This window comes from Oryza brachyantha, chromosome 1, assembly GCF_000231095.2.
Source record: "Oryza brachyantha chromosome 1, ObraRS2, whole genome shotgun sequence".
NCBI lineage: Eukaryota > Viridiplantae > Streptophyta > Magnoliopsida > Poales > Poaceae > Oryza > Oryza brachyantha.
Genome location: NC_023163.2, coordinates 19,786,031 through 19,808,686, shown reverse-complemented (window position 1 = coordinate 19,808,686; position 22,656 = coordinate 19,786,031). Strand labels below are relative to the sequence as shown.

General features: G+C 44.1%; 1 protein-coding gene, 1 long non-coding RNA gene and 1 pseudogene across 2 annotated transcripts; 1 reads left to right on the top strand and 2 right to left on the bottom strand.

Annotated features, from left to right (window-relative positions):
* Positions 1-1,754: 1,754 nt before the first annotated feature.
* Positions 1,755-4,166, bottom strand: LOC102714234. Its single transcript, XR_423034.3, has 3 exons — positions 3,447-4,166; positions 3,149-3,250; positions 1,755-2,083 (listed from the first exon to the last, which is right to left on the bottom strand). It is a non-coding gene; the product is annotated as an uncharacterized LOC102714234 (long non-coding RNA).
* A 4,553-nt stretch (positions 4,167-8,719) lies between these two features.
* LOC102706526 lies at positions 8,720-11,660 on the bottom strand (annotated as a pseudogene).
* A 200-nt stretch (positions 11,661-11,860) lies between these two features.
* On the top strand, positions 11,861-16,855 carry LOC102714412 (coiled-coil domain-containing protein 12-like). The gene is made up of 4 exons (XM_015837918.2): positions 11,861-11,945; positions 15,949-16,084; positions 16,167-16,281; positions 16,391-16,855. Exons 2-4 carry the CDS (start codon positions 15,962-15,964, stop codon positions 16,444-16,446), a joined length of 294 nt encoding a protein of 97 aa, XP_015693404.1. The 5' UTR covers positions 11,861-11,945; positions 15,949-15,961; the 3' UTR covers positions 16,447-16,855.
* Positions 16,856-22,656: the final 5,801 nt, after the last annotated feature.

Below are 22,656 nucleotides of genomic sequence, written 5' to 3'. Positions count from 1 at the left end.
CGAAGAGCCGGTTTACTTCGAGATCATCGCCAAAATTCCTAGGGGCCAGAGCAAGGCAAGTGGCACTCATCTTTGATCATATTGAACCCATTATTGCAAATTCCCCACTTTATTTATTCAAATATGCATTGTTTTAATTAAAGTATTTACTGTATTTATTTTTCGGGTAATCCTTATTATTATGCTGTTGATTATCCAACTTTATTCATGATGGACCAGGGGTAACTTGATTAGAGTTAGGCCTAGGTTAATACTTAGCCGTGCTTAGAACAAGTAGCCCATGGGATCACATTTAATCATGCTTAGTTCTGAATAGCTGTAATATTGATTCATTACCCGGTTCGGGTTAATGTCAACTAAAATATTGATAATGGTGGGCTGTGGGTGCATGGTTTTGAGAGTCGCACCCATGGCAATTAAGGACCGGTTCACGGGAAACCCTGGAAGTAATTTTGTGCTAACCACATGCCAAAATGGATAAGGTGGGATTTGAAGCATGGCTTCGAACTATTTGACGTACCAAGGCAAGGGTAGGCGTGATGGAGTATGGACGGGCAATCGTGGTGTAACGAAAGCCTCTGTTGCTTCCGGATCTACCAAGGCACAAGAGGGGACTGCCCGACTTGGTGTAAAGGAGGGGGTGAAACCTGAAGTGCGGTGCGATTAAATAGGGAGGGTTATGTGACGGGTCCTATCACGGTCTCCTTTCCGGTATACCATGGTGGTATGTCGGCGCACGTTCAAGTGTAGTTGAGTCGTGTCTTGTGGGTACAGTAGTACACCTCTGATCAGAGTATAACCTATTCGAATAACCGTGCCCACGGTTAAGAGCGAACTCCCAGCTTCACTGTGATTAGTGAACCTTTAATAACTTGGGTAAACTGGTTTTCACTCGGGACTACTACAACGTGGTGTAACGTTGAGTAGTGGTTGGGTCTGTCGCAACGTGGTGTAACGTTGGAGAGTGTGGTGGTATTTTACAATTATTATTTACTTATTCCTTTAATTTATTCAATTATCTTTATTCATTTAACCTCTGTTATTTGTTTAACTGCTGCTTTATTGCAACTAACCCTAAGCATGTCCTTGATGATCCTTATGCATCATCATTTTCCGTGTTACTTATTAAGCACGGTGGTTTGTACTCAGTCTTGCCCTTTTCCCCCTCCAGAGCTAGAAGTTGAGTCCGATGGAGGTGACTCTCAGGAGTGAGCTGGTCTGCCTTCGAAGCTTTGCCTGTGGACCTGGAGCCATACCCGCTGGAGCTAGTCTACCTTTCTTTCCGCTGTATTTTCGTTAGAATAAGTGTTATTTTCAGTTGTTTCTAAGAACGATGGTTATGTAAGCAACATTGTCTTTTTATGTACCCTGACTGGTCCTGGACAGGGATTTTAATACACAATTAAGTTTAGAAATTCGTATGAGAAATTTCTGGGCGTGATAATGGCCCCTCACTTCCTCCGGTCACCAGCGACCGGTCCCCTCGCCTCCAGCCCACGTCGGCGCCACCTCCCCTCTAGCCCACGTCGCCTCACCTCCACTTAAGTCTGCCAAAGGGGCGGGATGGGCTGACCCGTTACCGCCCTTCTTTGGCCCATTTCATTTGATGGACTAATCTGGCCCTTCACCGGAGGGAATGGGGCCGGACCATTAGGTTCATGGGACAAACTATTTGGTACTTTGGCTGTTTGCAACAATCGATTTGACGTCATGTCTTTTGCAAAAAAATATGTATTATGCAACAATATTTTTTCTATGTTTTTTCAAGCAAGCAATGCAGATGGAGAAATGCTTGCAGCTGCCATATCTGTTTGACGTCGTCTCGAGTTGATATTCTAAAAAAAAGAAGAAGAAACAAGGCAGGAAACAATAACACAACAGTTCAAATTTTTGTAAGCAACTGCTCATAGTTCAAAGCAGCATCACACAACTGTCTGCAAACTATGACACCAACCTCTCAAACAGAGAATAGACAATACTGTATTGGAAGTGCTTAAAGAAAGTGACAGGATAATTAAATCACATATCCACTTTGTAGGTGATTTATCTTAAAGCCCATTCACTCTAGTGAGTCATCCAGGTTCTGCAGATAAAAATTGATAAGTGTTAGTAATGTTTGAGCAATAACATTACAAAAACTAGGTGGAATAAGATGAGAAAACACTGAAAGAAAGCTTTTGTTTTTCAATTCTTTGATATATAAACAGTTTGGGCATCATTCTTCTAAGTTCTATGTGACAACACTCACAACAGTGTTCATAAACTACATATCATTTTCTTTTCTCAATTTTCAGAAGTTTATCCATAAAATCTTTGAAGCCCATTGAATCTCCTGTGGGAAACTCTAATCTTTTGCCTCTAAACTCAATTCCACTGTTAACAGTAGTTGACGGTTTATAACTGTATTTTTATAAACCCAATGTCCATGTATATTCAGAGTGACAGATATCTGTAGGTTTATAAAAGTATTTTGATAAACTCAATTGCATTGTTAACAGTAGATTCAAAGGATAATTTTTAACACTCAGAACCTATATATCTAGAGCATTTTTTTATCCTTAAGGAGGTACCATGAGGTATCACTGTTTTCTATATAAAATTTAGTACCTTTTAGTATCTAAGGTACCAAGAGATACCAAATTTTATATAGAAAAGAGTGGTACCTTCTCAAGGATGGTAAAATTGCTCATATATCTATATATATCCCCATTTTCTTTTCATCTCAGTGGGAGTCCATTGCTAGAGATTGAGAGAAAACAAAAGACAGGGAACAAAGCAACACCTATTTTAATTTCACCTTTATAAGATGCTCTAAACAAGCTAACATTATCAGAGGGGGATAATCCAAGGTAAAAAGTTGTACATATATATATTTCACACACATGTGTAGCTGCCGGGAAGATTCATGTATTGACCATATACAGCTCAATAGAAACCAGCTACTCTGTTTATGCATCATATACTCACCAAAACATTTTTAAGCAATTATTCACTAATAGAACAAATAAGCAATTATTGGCTAATTGATCAAACATATCATTGAGTGAGTGCATTTATTAAAATTTAACTAACTGAAATCATCAGTTTGGGACTCACTCACCCTGCAGCACAAATGTAACTAAGCAAGTAACGCAATGGAAACTGATACCTGGAAGTATTGTGGGCCTAATGGTGTTTTGCAGCTTCGCCAGTGTGATTTCAGTCATTAACATGGCGCCTGATTCCTCATGCTCTACAGAATACTCAGGTCCTGGCAAATTTCAATTCGGTGAGCAGATAATGAACAGCAATGTGTCATTTTGCCTAATGTAACAGATCAATATCATAAAGTTTCACCATCTAGCACAGGAGAAGAGAACCGTCCGTGAGCTCTATCATGTTGGCCTCCAAGGTTTGAGTTTTTCACCAAAAGATGAAAACATTATGAGATTGGTCGGATGCTTTACCTCCAAAACCAGCAACCACCTAGGCATGGCGATGGCGGAAACCCCGGATGTTGCCAACAGAGGCCACGCACAGCGCCCTGTTGCCGGGCTCAAGCCGACGACAGAGTCATCCGCCGCTGTTGTCCATCGAGCACGGGCCGGCCGCAGCCGCCGCCGTGCAGTCGTAGTCGTCCGCCCGCGCAGCCACCACTATCCGCCAAGCACGAACCCTAAGTGTAAACGGATCCGACCTCACTACCCTAATTGTAAACGGATCCGACCTCACTCTACCTCCTCTCCAGCCGGCGCCGACCCTCGTCGATGTCGCCGCCGCCTCCCCTCCATGTCGGCATGGGCCCCTCGTTGACGCCGTCGCCAGGACGTCGCTGCCTCCTCCCCATGCCGGCGGTGCCTCCCTACCCGGTGGCCAGGAGCCCAGATGCCGCCGCCTCCCCACGCCAGCGGCCAGGAACCTAGGTCAGTGTCCTCTTCTCTCCTCTCCACTCTCCTCTTCACCCCGGCCCCGACCCGCCCTGTTGCCAACCCTAATGAGGCCGGCGGGGTGGAGGCCGGGGATGGTGGTGTCGGGCAGGGGAGCACGCTGGCGGGGAGGCAGGAAGACGGCGGTGGTGGTTTTGGTGTGGCGACCGACTGGGGAGGCCGAGCTGGTTGAGTGGTTGAGCGAGGGAGACGAGGGGTGTGGGAGTGGAGGGAGGTGAGGGATGTGGGGGTAGCCTACCTCTCAGCAATGGTGAACCACCGTTGCAAACTTTTAGTAGTAAACATAATATAGTATCTCTTTGATTTCTTCTGAAGGATGATAAGATTATTTGTGTTTGGTCTTTTTTAGCGATGATATAGTACTATAATGAAATAGCGGAGCATGCCTATTTTCCTCTTATTTTAATAGGACTAAGCATGTCTGTTCCATCTGGTCCATCCTTAAAAAATTCTATAGTTTTACTAGTCGCACCACTCTCTAGCAGGATAACTGGTTTGGATATTTTCCAACTGACCGGAGCAATTTTCGAATACGGATTGATTCGGTCGGATAGTTCTGGATATTTTCGGATTCGGAATCAAATTCGGATATTTTTTTCGGATACGGAAACGAATGCAGTACGAGTAATATCCGTGGGAATCGGATAACGGTCGGATAATATCAGAAATTATACGCAGATATCCGGATTGTAACCCAACTAAAAATAAGCCCACCAAGAATCCACGATGCATTAGTTGCCTCAGCCTCGAGCCGCGCAGGCGCGCCACAACGCCTCCGCCGCTGCCGTGTACGATGACACCGACGGCACCTCGCCAACTAGCGCTGCAGCCCCTCGTCGGATCTTGCTACGCCGCCACCCCTCATAGATTCGTGCTGCGGCGCCGCCCCTCACCGAATCGGACAGCGGAGGTCACGGCGCCCCGTTGCCCTCGCCGAATCGATCTGCGCGAGCTGCGTCGCCGCCCTTGTCAGATCTAGCTGCGCCGCTGCCCCTCGCCGGACCACGCCGGCTTTCCTCGCTTGCAAGCAGCAGGTAGCCAGGTACCACTACCACGTACCAATACCTCTGTTACTCTGTACAAACTAGCTTGCAGTAAATGAATCACTTCAGTTTGTAATTTCTCCGTCCAGAGGCTGGCAGGCAGCATTCAAACTAGCTTGCTGAATCACTTTACATACTCCATTATATGCATATAATATCATGTATAAATATTGCAGCTAGCATATAGTTTCAGTTTAATTAGTAAATGAATGCCATGTTTAGCTCAACTACAGATCACATAATGTTTTTCATTTGCTTCTAAAGGTAATTTCATATGTATTTTTATTTGCAAGAAAGAAGATGAAATATTTTAAATGATAGAGAATTATAATTTACAGTCTGATTGTGCAACTTGTTATGCTATTATTAATTGCTTATATTTAGAAATATTGATGAGTTATATTAGAAAATATAACAAGTTATATTTATTCTATGATTTGAGAAGCATAGTTTAAGAGGTTTTTATGTTCCGATTAATATCCGTCACCGCATCCATTTCGATTCGTATTCGCTCCGTATTTGTATTCGATAATATTCGATTCCATTTTCGTATCCGGGTTTCCGATTCCGACTTCGATTCCGAAAAAAAATATGAAAACGAATACGATAAAGCTAGTTTCCGACTGTATCCGATCCGTTTTCAACCCTACTCTCTAGTCTCTGTCCATCACCTAGTCTGATCTCGACCTTCCAACTTTAAAATGAATTGATTGCTCACGAATCAGATTTAGGAACTTAACACGGAAAAAAAAGCAAGAGAAGGTTTTATTAATACGGGCCAACCTTCTCCTCCTGATTACACATCGGATGCATGCCTGACGTGCCCATATATGCAATTTGGGGATCGTTCCGAGCAACAATCTCCTCTCTCGCGCACCGGAGATCGTTCCGATCGACCAACGCTTTCCGCTATCACACGCCGGTGATTAATTATCCATGTGGGGTTCGGAGAGATCGTTCCGAAACTCAAGCTGAACCAAAGCCTAGCGCGATGGATGAAGACATCCCATGTTTTAAGTTGTGCTCTCCATCATTAATTATGATGTGAGACTAAATCTAACAAACTAATTTGGACTATATTAAAAAAGTTAAAAAGTTTGTATATATTGACCCCTTCAACTTTGCATGAAATTCCATCTAATCACTATGAAGTTTAGAATCAGACATCTATCGTCATTCGTTCAAGAAAAACCAACTTCTAAAATTTGTTTTACATGGGACTGAGAGTAACGCCTGTACTATTAATATAACCCCTAAGGTGGTTTCATCTTTGCTTGTAAGTATATTAATTGGATGTTTTTGTTTACATAGTGTGTATGTATACACACATATGTATTATTCATGTACATCGAAATCACGACGAACTCTATCCCAAACGGTTAACAACCTATATATTCACTTTAGTCACATCAGGTAAGATAAACGTATTTCCTAGGTCATCATGAACACTGATAAAGCAGACACATTATGGTAAGATGGTTCTGTTTTAATACCGAAGGCGACGTGATTTTATTGTTATGGATCGAGGTGACAGACCACGGTCGCAGCTCTGTAGTGATTGATTGACTTTTTCGTAAAAAACAAAAACATATTCGTAAATAAAAAAATAATTTATAAATAATATATGTATATTCTTAGTGATCTAAAAGCTAATGCTAAAAATAAACTCCAACAAAAAAATTATAATATTAACTTTAAATTTAAGATTAAAAATTCAAATTTCTTATAAGTATAAATAGAAGTGAAAAGACGAGGGTATATATAAATGTCCTAGCCATATATTATACTACTACCTTCACTTTAAAATAAGATCAGTTCTAGCCATTCTAATTTTTCCCAAAATAAGTTTATTATTAACTAATCATTGCATTTGAGTTTATGAAAGCAATAAAATAATACATTACGAATAAATAAAGTAGAGAATAATTATATTGAGAATTAATAAAATAAAAGATATTTTAGTTTTTTAGTTATATTAATAGTTACATAATAAGTGAAAATAAAGTTATTTTGAAATGGACAGAGAACGTACACACGCTTGCTGATCGATATTGTGCGTGGAGCACTGACCAAAAGTACTTCGTTTCTGATTGGCCGGGTGCACTATTCTCCCAAAGAAGTCCTGCTATGGGGCACCTGGCTATGGGGCCTCCAGGTGGTTGGATGGCAAGTGGCAACGATTCATCATGAGCAATTTGCTCGATCTACACGTTTCTTACCCTGTAAAGGGGGCAGCTTGCCGTCACATGTTAGAGCATTACTAGCAGTTCATCTAAATTTGGTCATTCATATCTTTATTTGGATAATCATCTAAAATCGTTTCATCCTTCATATCTCTTTGTACTCTAGCACATCATCCATATATAACATCATTTATATATCTTTGGAGAATGGAGAGAGGATATCTAAATACAGAGAGTTTATCTCTTTTAATATGGATGACATCTAAAAATAGAGAATAAGATAGATGTATTACTAGAGCTCAATTTTACCCTTCATCCTCTATTTTCAGGATGAATGATGGGATAGATGTACTGCTAGAGATGCTCAGTGTCATATTTTATTAGATGTTTGGTTAGTTATTATAATTGTGGCAAGCCATAACTTACTGGCCCATATGTCATATGCTTATAATTTAGCTAAACCTTGCCACACTTTACACGGCTTGCCATAATTTTGACAAATTGTGTTGTGGCGAAGTTAGGACTTAGTTTGGTTGAAAGCTAATATTGCCATACATTCTTGATTAAGGCAACTAACTTTAGTCTTACTGTGCTTTTGTGACAAATAAAATAATAAAATACGGGTTGTTTGGATAACTTACACAATTTGCCTAAGGTCGTCACACCTTAAGTTAGGCACATTTAGATGATTGCTTGATTCATAGTCTCACTTCTGACAATATACTCTCTATTATGTAGATCATACGTATCATTGAGACAAAGAAAAGTGTGGCAAGTGTATCATCCTAGCTAAAGTGTGGTTCTAATTTTACGACTTAGCCAAGTTAGCTAAAAAACTTAAGGCAAACTTAGATAAAGTAAAACTACTCAACCAAAAAGGCCCTAAGCTTAAGCAAAGTTAGGCAAGAAAATAGAATAAATGACATGTGTAAGCCAAGTGATTAAGAGTTAGGCAAGTTAGAGTGGTGGTAGAAATCAAACACTATTCAATAAAACAGACGTAACTCTGTGTACTCATGCATTCTCCCTACATTATAGAAAATAAACTTCTAGAGATTAAACTTTGTCCTAAAATAAACTGATTTTTACCTCCTTAACTACCATGAGTCCATAAATAAAAAGTTAATTCCTTCAATACTTATCACGTATCAACAACACATCAACACATACACCATGCTCCTATCCATAAGGGACACTTTGATCGTAAGACACTACTACAGAACTAAGCAAACTAGACGGGACATCCGTGACCAGCCCGTCACAGATGCAAGTATCAGTGACGGGCCAAAATTTGATCTGTTGTCGATGACTGAAATAGGCATGGCCCGTCACCAATGTCACACACCTTTGACGGGCCAAAATACCAACCCGTCATAAAACCATCCGTGACAGGCCAAATACAATAGCCCGTCACCTCTGTTGACCTATCTTTGACAGGCCGTAAGTTACAGCCCGTCACCGATGCATCACCCGTGACGGTCTTTAAATTACAGCCCGTCACGGATGACGCATCCGTGACGGGCTGTAACTTACGACCCGTCAAAGAAGAAGCATCGGTGATGGGCAATAGACTGAGGCCTGTCAAAGAAGTTGCGTCCGTGATGGGCTGTAAACTACCGCCCGTCACCGATGACGTATCGGTGATGGGCTGTAAATTACAGCCCATCACGGATGTGTTTCTAGGGTTATCTCTGGGCCGATACACACAGCCAACTGCAGTACGTACACAGCCGCCGCCGCCCTCAGCCCTATCTTGCCGCCGCCGCCCTCAACCCTGTCTTGCCTCCGCCGCCGCCGCCCTCTTGCCTCCGCTGCCCTCTGCCCTCTGCCACCCTCTGTCGCCGCCGACACCGACGCCCGCTGCTTCCACACCGGCCGGCCGAGCACTCGACGGCGCCGACGCCCGCCGAGCACCCCGGTCGCCCTCCCACGCCGGCCGCCCTCCCACGCTGGCCACCGACGTCGTTCCACGCCGCTCCCACGCCGGCCGACGACACTCCCTCGCCGGTCGTCGGCTTCGTGCTACTCGAAGCTGGGCGACGTGGTGAAGGCGCAGCCGGAGTACCTCTGCGTCACGCTCAACGCCGACTGCGGTGCTCGGGCTCAGCATCAACCTCACCCGGCCTCCCCGACGCATCCGCTGTCTATTTCCTCAAGCTCGCCGTCTAGACGCCGCCGGTCAGCAACTGCAAGTGTAAGTAGCCTCGCCGTCCGCCATCTATTTCCTCGCTTCCCAACCGGCCGGCGAATATATTGATTTAGAAATATATTGATCTAGAAATGTAAATTGAGTCATAGGAATCACTGCTACTGGAGCAACAAGAGTCTGTCTCAACCTGCAAAGGACATATATCACAGCTCTAATTTCATTGATGCAGCAGTAGAGAACATATGATGTGATACCACATGTACCAGAGTTCTAATACCATTCAAGCAGCAGTATGAAACATATAGATGAAGCAGGGTAAAAATTGGTCCTTCTCTCAGTACCTAATACCTCAGGATCACAATAGTATTAAAAACTATGAATGAGCTCGACTAACATTCACGCCCTACTTTCAAGCCAAATTTTACAAGCATACGAACAAATCTCAAGAACATTAGTTCCGATGTTATGTATGTGCCTTAAAGCATGACCACCCAACACATACTGACATACCCATGCCTGATAATTTTAGCAACTAATGTGCATAGAACACTTGAAGCACAATAAGTTTGTGTAATAAAGGCCATACCTCATCGGGGTTCTCACCAGGTGCCCAAATCTTGATATCCTTCTCAATGCCACTGCTTGCAATAACAATCCCAGAAGGGTGCTGTTCAACACAATTAACAATTCGTTTGTCCCCTTTCATAACTCGCATAAGGTCCCCGTCCTTCTTTCTCCAAATAAATACACGTCCACAGTCTGATCCGGTGGTAACGTAATCACAGTTGGGCCCAAGGAAATTAACACCCTTAATGGTGTTCTTGTTACGATGTCCCTTGAATGTTTGAGGCACTGGTAACTTATCTCTACAAAAGGGTAATGGGGCTGTATTTATATGGCAGTCTCCTTCAGTCTCATCCATCAGGAGTCGTTCCCCTACCTCAATATTGTTAAAGTGTAAGACATGCTCTCTCGAGAAAAGGTAGATATTATCATAACTATAGGATGCTAAAAGTTCGCTGGTTTGTGAGAATGCCAAACCAGTTATTCCATCTTCGTTTTCACCAATCATATGTGGAGGGCAAAAGTACTCAATTGGGCGACCAAAACTGGAACCCCCATCCACATGAATCTTGCGGCTATCATATACTCTCACATACTCATCAGATCCAGCAACTGCAAAAGAACTGGGCTTTCTTGAGTCTATGGTAATAGCATAGACTTCGATGGTATCACCACTGAAGTTATCAACTTCTGCGCATTTAAAGAGTTCTGTAACATCTTTCTCCCTAAGGTCAAACTGGAGCAATCCCATAATCAGCATTTTAGCAATAACAGGACCCAGCAATGACTATTACAGATGAACCTAAAAAGTTTAGCAGCTTACAAGAAAAACCTAGCCATCTTCTCCACAGCTAAAGAACGTGTGAGGATTTCCAGGCTCGATAGCTAATCTGTGCACAGCTAACTCTATATCAACTAGCTCAGTTGTAATTACACGAGCACCTTCTTGTATTTGTGAATGCCTAACCTGTTACATGGATGCAGTAAAAGAACATAGCATATGACCATATGAAACGATGTGGAGGAGAATGATGAAAGCATGGTCATGAGATCAGGTGCCGCTGTGCCATTATGTATACCTGTCCATCAGCATCGCATGTGACAATGCTCCGGTCACCCGAGAAGGGCATGAACTGCGCATGGAGCACATTGTTGCTGTGGCCAGTGTGGAATGTGAAGGTAGGCGTCCCGTCTTGCCAATTCCACAGTACAGCAGTCCGATCGTCGGAACCAGACAGGAGCAGGTTCCCATCCCCATTAAAGCCGATGGTGTTCACGAAACCCCCGTGCTTCCGCAGCCTCTTCTGGAGGCCGAGAGACCGCACAAAGTCCTGCACAATCAGTCAATCATGCCCCCATGGTTACAGAAATATAAAGCTTACATGAACTAATTGCTTTGTTGCGCTGACGATCCTCCTCTCCGAGGTCTCAACTTTGTAGCACAAGAATCCCGAAACATTAATGGAACGTGCCGAGTTCCACAGTAGGATTGGATACTTAATCTGGTTCTAAATCAAACTAACACTGCTCGATTTTAGGATCAGAACGGTGGAACGAACAGAAGTGCGACCTTTACCGGATGGTGCGGAAGAGCAAGGGGGAGGGGAAGAAACTAGAGAGGGAGAGGGAGAGGGAGTGCGTGAGAGGATTGGACCTGGGAGGCCATGACGGAGTTGGCGAAGAGCTTGGGCGGGATGCGGCCGACCTCGCGCTCCCGCAGCCCCGCCATCCGCGTCCCCTCCCGCGGCACCATCGCCTTCTTCTTCTTCCTCCGCCGCAGCGAAGCGAGGGTTTCTTCTCTCCTCGTCGCCTGCGAGCGACGGCTGCGTTGAGTCCGTTGCGTTGCGGAGGTGGCAGATGGGCCGTTCAATTTCGCAACGAACGGGCCTGATTCCGTGTTGGTTCTGTGGGCCTGGGCCTCACGCGTCTCGGCCCATGGCCGCGCGTGCGTGTACAAAAACCCAAGGCGAAACCATTTCGACCGACCAAATCACGCGCAGGAGAGGAGACGGGAGAGAGAAGCCGCACCCAAACCCTAGCCCCCCTTGCCCTCTCCGCACCCGCGTCGCCGCCGTCCATGGTGAGTCTCCCTTCCTCTTCCTTGCCCTAGTGCTCCCTCTCTCTCTCTTTTGCCCGTGCTGACGCCCCCCTTCTGTGTGCTGCTCCGCTTGTTCGCAGGCCGACTCCTGTAGCATGACGCTAGATCCTGTTTGATTTAAGCGTTATGTTATGAGGCTGATTACTTGTTCATATGCTATTCTATATGCTGGCATAACAGTTCTGTAGTAACTAGCGTTTGATAGTTTTTCCAACTTAAATTCCTTACAGTTGTTCTTTGTCCTGCTTTCCATGAACTTGAATGTAGATGTGATAATTTACCCGTACAAGGTTTTCCTTCCTGTGCCTATAGAAAGCTCATGATAGAATAGGCCTAAAGTGGAGACATTCTATTACGGCTCAAGTTGCAACCTCGGTCACAGTCAAGTTGCAACCTAGACAAACAGTCACAGTCACAGTCACAGTCACAAAAGAACACGGTCTTAGACGATAAGGTCTCAGGGGATTAATTCCCGGTTTAATATATCAGGCTTCTAGACAAACTCTCCGATAAGCATTGGGATTCTCCTAATTTATGATTGGCTATATATTACTCCATCCGTATTTTATTTAATATCTTTTACTTTTGGATATACGACCGATTGTTCAGCATATTCAAATGTACCACGCGAAGTGAAGCCCGATTGAGATAACATCCATTAGTGACGGCCATGTGCCCGATTGAGATGTTACCACATATCAGTGACCTTTGCTGACTGAAACTATTTTTCTATTTATTTGCTAATATTAAACTTAAACCATTTGCTAATATTCATGTATGCAAGATGGCAGACCATCTCTTTGCAAACATCAGCATTTGCAATGAAAACTATAACTTATATCCAATTAAGTTTACACCAGAATCACAAGCATTCAATTGCGTGAATGACTAAAGAATGTCAAAATGATTATATGCAGAATATATAATGCAAAATATGGGTTATATTTGATGCACTCCTTGCTCAAGCATGCTAGGCAAAGCCGGTCTTCTAGATTAACTTACTCATCATCGTTAACTTTGTTAGAGTCCTCACTGGGGGTAATGTTCTTCTTTGAGGCCTCCTTAGCCTCAGGTGTGTGCAGGGGAGTTGGTAAAGTTGGGTTCTCCAGTTGTTGTGTTGTGGTGTCATGGTTCCCATTTCTAAATGCAGTCAATGAGAATAGCAATTAGATAAATGAACCAATCAGCTGATAAAAATAGTAGACAAGATTTATGTCTTCCTAAGTTAGTTTATTTGGTATTCTCATATTTAGAGCAGTAAACTAGTAACTAGCAAGGTGTAAAGATGATCAAGGTATGACATCGTAGATAAAAGGCATGATTCATTTCCAGCAGCAGAGTGGCCTGTAGGGTTGATGTTACCCAATTACTGGTGGGGAAGAAGGGGGAGAGAATTGGTACTTACTGGTGGTGTCCGGCGGTGGAGAGGAGGTACTTGGCAGCGAGAAGGGCAAGCAGGCGGTCATGGCGAGCGGCGGCGTCTTCCATCTCCTCTCCTATGGTGGAAATGGAATCGATCTGTGGGAGGGAGGCGGCATCTCATCGTTGGGAGTGGAGTGAGAGAAGGGAAGGAAGGAGGGGGCGACGTGCGTCGGTATTGGCTAATTGGGCCAAACCCAAAGAGTAATGGGCCTAGCAAATCTCTCTCGCTCTCCTTTAAAAAGAGGAGCGGCCGGCGTCGGAGAAGACAAGAGAAGAAGCATGCGCATCCCCTTCCCCGCCTTCGGTTCGCTTCTCTCCTCGCGCTCGCGTCCCCCTTTCTTCGCCTTCGGTTCGCTTCTCTCCTCACGATTCTCCGCCTCCGCCATGGCCACCCCGCCGCCGGTACCAGGAAGGTGCCGCGAGAGCTCCTCCAGCACGACGATGTTTGCGTCGACAACTACTACTGGCTCCGCGATGACTGTCGCTCCGATCCTGACGTCCTCGCCTACCTCCGTGACGAGAACCATTACACCACCATCATCATGTCTGGTATCAATGCTTCTTCTTGCAACGCACTACCCCTTCCCCTAAGCTAAATCCCCCAACCAAACCATACCTCCTACCTACTAAGACTAGGTCAATTCTTCAATCTGCACTCGTTGCTTTCTCTCCAATGTCGCTCAATGGGCTATTCCCAAGCAGGGGGCTTGGCCAAATTTTATTAAGATAAAAGGGAATTTACATGTAATGTCGCTCAATCTATGATGTCATTGCTGCCACGGTCTGCCATCTTGCATACCTCAATTTTACCATCTTGCCACGGTCAGTCCTAATGGTAAGCTAGTTAAGGTATGCAAGTAGCAATGACATCGTAGATTGAGCGACATTACATGTAAATTCCCTTTTATCTTAATAAAATTTGGCCAAGCCCCCTGCTTGGGAATGGCCCATTGAGCGACATTGGGAGAGAAAGTAATGAGTGCAAATTGAAGAATTGATCTAGTCTAGTAGGTAGGGGGTATGGTTTGGTTGGGGGATTTAGCTTAGGGGAAGGGGTAGTGCGTTGCGTTGCAAGAAGCATTGATACCAGATATGATGGTGGTGGTGTAATGGTTCTCATCGCGGAGGTAGGCGAGGACGTTGGGATTGGAGCGGAAGTCGTCGTGCAGCCAATAGTAGTTGTCGACGCGGATATCGCCGTGCTGGAGGAGCTCTCGCGGCACCTTCCTGGGTACCAGCGGCGGGGTGGCCATGGCGAAGGCGGAGAATCGTGAGGAGAGAAGCGAACTGAAGGCGGAGAAGCGAGGACGCGAGCGCGAAGAGAGAAGCGAACTGAAGGCGGGGAAGGGGATGCGCATGCTTCTTCTCTTGTCTTCTCCGACGCCGGCCGCTCCTCTCTTCAGAGGAGAGCGAGAGAGATCTGCTAGGCCCATTACTCTTTGGGTTTGGCCCAATTAGCCCATACCGACGCACGCCGCCCCCTCCTTCCTTCCCTTCTCTCACTCCACTCCGAACGACGAGACGCCGCCTCCCTCCCACAGATCGATTCCATAACCACCATAGGAGAGGAGATGGAAGACGCTGCCGCTCGCCATGACCGCCTGCTCGCCCTTCGCGTTGCCAAGGACCTCCTCTACACCACCGCCGGACACCACCAGTAAGTACCAATTCTCTCCCCCTTCTTCCCCACCAGTAATTGGGTAACATCAACCCTACAGGCCACTCTGCTGCTGGAAATGAATCATGCTTTTTATCTATGATGTCATACTTTGATCATCTTTACACCTTGCTAGTTACTAGTTTACTGCTCTAAATATGAGAATACCAAATAAACTAACTTAGAAAGATGTAAATCTTGTCTACTATTTTTATCAACTGACTTGGTTCATCTATCTGATTGCTATTCTCATTGACTGCATTTAGAAATGGGAACCATGACACCACAGGACAACAACTGGAGAATCCAACTTTACTAGCTCCCCTGCACACACCTGAGGCTAAGGAGGCCTCAAAGGAGAACATTACCCTAGTGAGGACTCTGAAAAAGTTAACGATGATGATTAAGTAAATCTGGAAGACCGGCTTTGCCTAGCATGCTTGAGCAAGGAGTGCATCAAATATAACCCATATTTTGCATTATATATTCTGCATATAATCATTTTGACATTCTTTAGTCATTCACGCAATTGAATGCTTGTGATTCTGGTGTAAACTTAATTGGATATAAGTTATAGTTTTCATTGCAAAGGCTGATGTTTGCAATCTCATTGTATAGACCTCATAAAAATTAAACAGGTCACTGGTCGATAAATAATGTACATGACAAATTGTTTAGATAAAATTTCCTCTGAGTATTCACTGGACAATTGGTTGTAAACTTCTTATTTATGTTGGGTGGCTTGCTGGCCTTATTGTTTGCAAGGATGTGTATTGTGTTAGTTTGTTGTTGAACGAACATGTAATATTAGCATTTGAAGTTCTTTGGGTCCTTGGGTTATGGTTTTAGTGGATTGATCCTGTATAATATGATATATGCTCATGGCTTTTCAATGTTTTCATACAGTGATATCCCAGCCATGAAGTTCAGAAACTACCTTCCTCATGACGAGCAACTTCGGGGTGGTAAGCTGGCTCCAGTTTCCCTTCCAAATTTTGAAGATCCAATTTCTGCTGAAACTGCAGAGCCAAAGCAACTGGAGGTACTAGTATCGTGGTATTATTTGTTTAACACACTTACCAAACACCATTGCAATACTGTCAACACTAGTTTTTCTCTTGCAGGACCCTTTTGGAAACATAGCTCCAAAGAATCCAAATTGGGATCTGAAACGAGACGTGCAGAAGAGGATCGACAAACTCGAGAAGCGCACGCAGAAAGCACTGGCTGAGATTGCAGGTATTGTGTTAACTGATGTCTGATCCAGCCAGGTTTCTTTTCAGCTCATTTGTTGGTTATCTGGTATGCTTGGGTGCGCATTTACGCATGTTGAACTATTGTGGAGCAGTGGAGCAACAAAGGGAGAAAGAAGCACTGGAGGAAGGAAGCGATGCCCAAGATTGAGACATCAAGGTAGATGGAAATAGCTGAATCTTGTAATGTCAAGAATGCTGAAGGGTTGCGTTGCTAATGGTAACATTCCGTGTCTGGCAGTTAGTGTGTTATGCTTGTGAACATGGAAAACCGTAAAAGCTTGGTTGCATCTCAATTGTGCTTAGATTCTGATGGTTACCTAACAAGCAGTTTAAAGTGGCTGTGGTGCAGACCTAGCTTGCGTCAAGCCGTCAACAGGCTGCCGTGGATATCAGTTAACTAGCTAAATACCCGTGCTTTGGGATGTATAAATATGAATTGTGTGTATCTTAGTATTATTTGGAACAGATCACTTGTAAGATTTTTAAAACAATTTGACCTATAACATGCTTCCATGATAAACTTGTCTTTGAAGATGAAATAAGATAGAACCAATATACATGACTATTTGTAGTATTAAAGTATACGAAATAGTTGGTGAAAAATACAACAGAGCTGGTAGGTGGCAGATTCTCTTTTCAACACGCTGGCCTCTGCTGAGCAGTATATTCAAGACGAACGAGCAAAATATCTATCAATATACTCCCTTCAAAAATACAAGATGTATTAGGTTTTGTTAGTAATAAGGGTTTAACTAACGCATATAACTTTTATAACATAAAATTGATGTTGTTAGATTCATATTTAAAAGTGTTTAATTGGGATTATGCTTTTGTATTTAAAAAATGAAATTCTACCAGGGAAAGTTTTTTTAATTAAAATCTTATCCTAACCAAACCTAATATGCATTTAATTTTGAACGACCGAAGAATCGTCAAACTTAAAAGCCTTAAACTATTGAACTTTATGTGTTCCCTTTCAGGTTTGTTTGATTTATACCAAGAATTAAAAACAAAGGCATGGCAGGCGGAATAGCCAAAATGGCTTCCGGAATTCTGTCAATGGAATTCTGGAAGAAGATGCGCCTATTTCAGATCCTCATGATTATTCTTTTGTATTATAAAAATGAGGTCCTAATAGAACTTTCTTTTTTCAAAACGTCTCATATATTTTTTATTGGACGGAGTATTGTCAAACTCAACGTCCTTTCTTAAACTATAAAACTGTACCAAGAATAAAAAAACAAGAGACAATTCCGTTCTTACTCTTATTTTAAATTTTTATCTTTTTTTAGGGTTTTCGTTTTTGTCCAGGCTTTTTGAACTGAATGGGCGATAGCAGGACAGAGGTGAGGCTTTGAACGACAACCTGCACTTGGCACCTAGATGACAGTGGCAGGTAGGTATGACGCATGTATGCAATACACAAGACTTATCCACAAAACTAGCAACTGCAGGTAGTATGATGAATAGCTAATTAGACTAACCACACTAACATGGCGACAGACAACTCCTGCCGCAAATGAAAAAAAAAAAGAAAAGAAAAACAAGAAAATGCATCCTGAAATCACACCCTGCCGACATTCTTTTCTCCACCAACAAAAGAAAATATCAAAAGGGACGCAGCCATCAATTAATTTCCACGGAGAATTTTCTCTTTGGGTTCCCTTCCCTATCTCCACATGGATATTAAACAGGTTGAAAAGGATAATAAAGAATGTGAAGGCCCACCTGTCAGTGAGACAGGTACAATTTATGTTGGTCATGCCGGTCATGAACGAACGAGTGACCGAGCAAGCCAAGTAGAAGAAGAACCTAGTCTTAGATGATAAGGTCTCAGGCGAGGTCAAGATCAAGAAGCCATGAGCATATTATTTTGGATGAGAATGTCAAGGCCGAGGGCCATGACTACTATAGCATTGGGGCTTTCAAGGTATCATTTCTATCCTCCTACTCCTGTGTCCAAGTTTCATTGTCTCTGCTCCTCTTATGCATGTGCCTCTTTAACCTCTCTTATATGCATTTCAGGTCAGTCCTAATGGTAAGCTAGTTGCTTACGCACAAGACACTAAAGGCGATGAAATTTACACTGTTTATGTTATTGATGCCGAGAGTGGAAAATATGTTGGCCAACCACTTGAAGGAATTACTTATGACATTAAGTGGGCCGGTGATGACTACCTTGTTTACGTCACAATGAACGCTATTCTCCGGCCAGATAAAGTATGTGCCCTCTTCTTCTGGCCCCTATATGACATGTGTCTTGGTTCAAGGTGTATGTACAACACAAGGGAACATAATAAAAACAAGGATGGTTTGTTTCTCCCTTGCTGGACATTTTGCATATTGTCATTCAATTAGCAAATGGCATTTCTCTAGAAATAAATTAACAAAGTCTCGATTCATCATCATATTAAATGCAATTACCCCAGGTCATCATTACTCTCTCAAGCTATTAATTGCAATCCTGTGCGGAATATACTATTCTTAGAAATTTCTCTTAGGATTTCTATTCGCAATTACTGTTCAAGAAAATGCTAGTGATCTGTTCAGACTATTGATTCATGCCAAAGTCTGTTGAGACTCTCTTGTTGTTACAGTACCAAATTTTGGTACTACCGGCAAACCGACAACGTGTTTCTTTCCTTTTTTTCTGCACTGCTTTTTTAATATTTATGTTGACTTTTTCCTTTATTTTATGGTCATTTTAAGGTATGGTTGCACATGTTAGGATCTGATCAGTCAAATGATATACGCTTGTATCATGAAAAAGATGATATGTTCTCCCTTGGCCTCCGATCTTCTGAAAGCAAGCAGTATGTTTGTTGAATCTGGAAGCAAAAACACAAGCTTTATATTCTACCTGGAAGTATCCAAACAGAATAAGGAGCTTGTGGTTTTAACTCCTCTTGTTAATGGTATTGATACAACAGCCAGTCATCGTGGAAACCATTTTTATATTAAGAGGAGAAGTGAGGTGTGGTGTAAATGCAAGTGCAACCAGATGGCAACGACCTGTGACTTTTCTACGCATGTTAGCTTTTGCGGGAACTCTTGGGACAAAAATAAATTATAAATGGCACCATTATTTGGAAGACAAGTGTGATCTTATTCCGGATGGTTGACTTAGGTTAGTCAACCATGTGTTTTTAAATCTGTTCCTGCACTTGGAAATCATAAATTATTGTGTGATATCAGTTTTTTTTTAATGTACTCCAGTTGTTAGTGACGAGCAAAATGTATTTTTTTTACTCAAGATACCATGCCATGAAGGAGACAACACATGAAGGAGGCTTTTCGTACTCATTCTAAACACCGGCGGCGGCGGCGAGCACCGACGGTGGCGACGATTGGTGACCCGGCTTCGGCGGCGGTGAGCAGCGGCGGTGCATCTACGGCGACGGCGGCGGGTGGCTGAGCGTGCATGCGTGTGTGCGGCGGCGGCTGAGCGGTGGCGGCGTGTGTGGAGGGAGAAGAGCGAGACCGGCTTGGCCGAGCGGTAGTGGGGCATCGCGGTGAGGCAATGATGGCGAAGCGGGGAGAGGAAAGGGAGCGGACGGGGAGAGGAGGCGGCGACCGCGGCGAGGGAAGGGGAGGAGTGGCGGCGGCACGGCGACGACGACAGCACGAGGAGGAGACATCGGCATCGGCCATGCAGGCATGGGTGACGGCGTGGGTGAGCGGCAGGGGAGGAAGGGAAGGAGAGCGGAGGGAGAGGCAGCGGCGATGGCCGAGGAGGCCCGAGGTGGTGACGGCATCGGGAAGACAGCGACAGCGCGCGTGGGGAAGCGGAGAGGAAGGGAGGGGAGCGAGGTGGTGACAGCGACGACCGGCAGTGATGGCGATGCGGCTAGACATCGACGGTGGCGCATGGCGTGCGTGCGGTGGCGAGCACCGAGGGAGACGCAGAGAGGAGGAAGGGGAGATTGGTTCACTGGCGCGACGAGGACCGGGGAAGGTGCGGAGGGGCGGTGACAGACAGGCGGCGATCGACGTTTGGCGGCGCACGGGCGATGAATGCGGCGTGGTCGTTGCGTCAGCCGGGGAAGGTAGGGCATGGGCGCAGGAGGAGTGGCGCTCGGCGGCGGCACATGGGTGAAGCGAGGAAACCGGCGACGACAACGAGGGGAGGGGTTTAAATAGGAGGAGGGGTGCCACTAGGTTTGGAAAGGGCGGGGAACATGGAAAGCGGGGATTTGGGCATGATTAGGGGTGTGATTGGTGGCGGAATTAGCGGCATTGATCGCGGCGGGATTTAAGGGACTGGCGGCGGGGATCGCGGCTTGCGCGCGCGCGGCCGGGATTGCGGGCACGGGCAAGGACGCGACAACCAGCGGCACAATCGTGCGAGCGACGACACGCGTAGGCAAAGGGGTGGCCCAGCTGCGCGAGGAGGCGGTGTCTCAGGAAATTGTGAACAAAACATGTATTCGCAAAACAGAAACAAGACGTGCACGAATCGGAGACTCGCACGACGAATCAGATCCAAAACGCAAAACCGTGAACTGTGATTCGGTGGAGTGATTGGTGATGAATTGCTGCTGTTGCTCGCTGTTCGGCTTGGACAGGACAGCGCACAACAGCGGGGGAGAGGGGGCGGTTGGCGCACGGGTGCGGCAGGGCTGGCGCATGGGAGAGAAACAGGAGGTGAAAAAGGCGAGGCCCTAGGGAGTTATTTATAGGGGAAACTAGGAATAAACTAGAAATTCATCTCCTATAAAAAAAGAAATTGACTGAGTCTCAAAGGAAATATTGTCCTAATATGTGGGGATTGATTTTTGGCATGAGGGAGAGAGTTGGGGCTGCTCACGGCTAGGCAGGAGGAGGACATTGCGTGCACAGGAGAGGGACTGGGGGGAGGATGTGCAACAGGGAGGGAAGGGAAAAAGGGAAAAAAGAAAAAAATTGCCTCTAATTTTGCCGATTTTTATTTAATTTATTTAAGCAAATTTTATTCTTTGAGATTTAAGTTTAAATCCTGTTAATAATTAAAATGCTTTCGGACATTTTAGAACATCCGAAAAGCTTCCATTTAATTAAATTAATTTATACACTGTTTTCTCTTGAATTGTAATTAACAATTTATTTTTAATGTATTATTTTATTATTTTTAGCTTGGGAAAAGTCTGGACGTGACATGTGATTGACGGCAATCCACAATCCATTCCTCATATTTACGAGGCACACAGACACAACTACCATCATCAAGCTTAGCTGTATACCGACCAAACTGAACACACACACTAAATGCCACATCATGATTGATCCTATCATATATGAATAACAAAATCCAAAAAATTAATTTGTTAGTTTGCTCGATATTTTTTCTACCCTAAGTTAATGTGCCTACTGTCGAACAGTAATGGAGATGATGATTTTATGGTCTTACTGGAAGGGAGCTCGCTTGAAACTTCAGAATATTTCACCGAATTGCACCTTGCCCTTTTCCGGAACCGCCATCACCATATCAACCCTCTCTTTCCCTTCAAACCCTAAGTGAGAAAATCCATGGCAGCATCGACTAGAGATGTGTTGGGGGGAGGGCTGCGGCGACTGCCGCTGCTAGGGCCGCCGGTCACCTGGAGTTAGGGAAGAGACGCAGATGAATGCGATGGAGGAGAGAACGAGTAGGTGCGCGACGTGAGAGAACAAGCAGCGATGGCAAAGAGGGAGAGAACGATCTGGTCGTTCTCATCTTTCCCTATCCCACCGTAAACTCTAAACTTCTGATTGGTGGGACTAGGGGCAAATATGTCCATAAGGATGAAAGTAAAAATAAAACTATTAAGAAAATTACAAACTGAGAAAAAAAGGATGTTGTGGTACCAAATAAAATAATTAGTAGCCCCAGTGGTATTTTATTAAATATATACGGATTGAGTGGTAAAAGATCAAAGGTTACCGATTGAGTGCTATATTATCAAAAAATCTCGTTTAAAAGTGGGCCGATCGGTCATTTCGGTTGATTGGATCTTAGTTTTCGGTTTTCATAAAAATTTTGCTCTTTAAAAATTCAGGATATATCGATTTTGAGAAAAGTTAACCACCGAAATTTTTTTGGGTGTTTTTGATCTTTATCTTGGTATTAGTCATGACAAAAATTAAGCAACGAATATATATATATATATATATATATATATATATATATATATATATATATATATATATATATATATATATATATATATATATATCAGCACTAATCTATATCTACCTCACCTTCCTAGCCCAACCCCACCTCTTTTATTCCTCTCCCTCCCTCCCTCTTTTAGCAAAGTCCCACTGCGTCCCCCATCCTCACCGTCCTCCTTCCTCCCCCCATCCATCTATCCCTGCATGAGCGATTCCTCCCTCCATCCGG

Coding starts and splice junctions, on each gene's coding strand:
- LOC102714412 (XM_015837918.2), top strand. CDS start 15,962: ATGAAGTTCAGAAACTACCTTCCTCATGACGAGCAACTTCGGGGTGGT. Junction 16,085..16,166: donor CAGAGCCAAAGCAACTGGAG/GTACTAGTATCG, acceptor TTTCTCTTGCAG/GACCCTTTTGGAAACATAGC. Junction 16,282..16,390: donor AGCACTGGCTGAGATTGCAG/GTATTGTGTTAA, acceptor ATTGTGGAGCAG/TGGAGCAACAAAGGGAGAAA.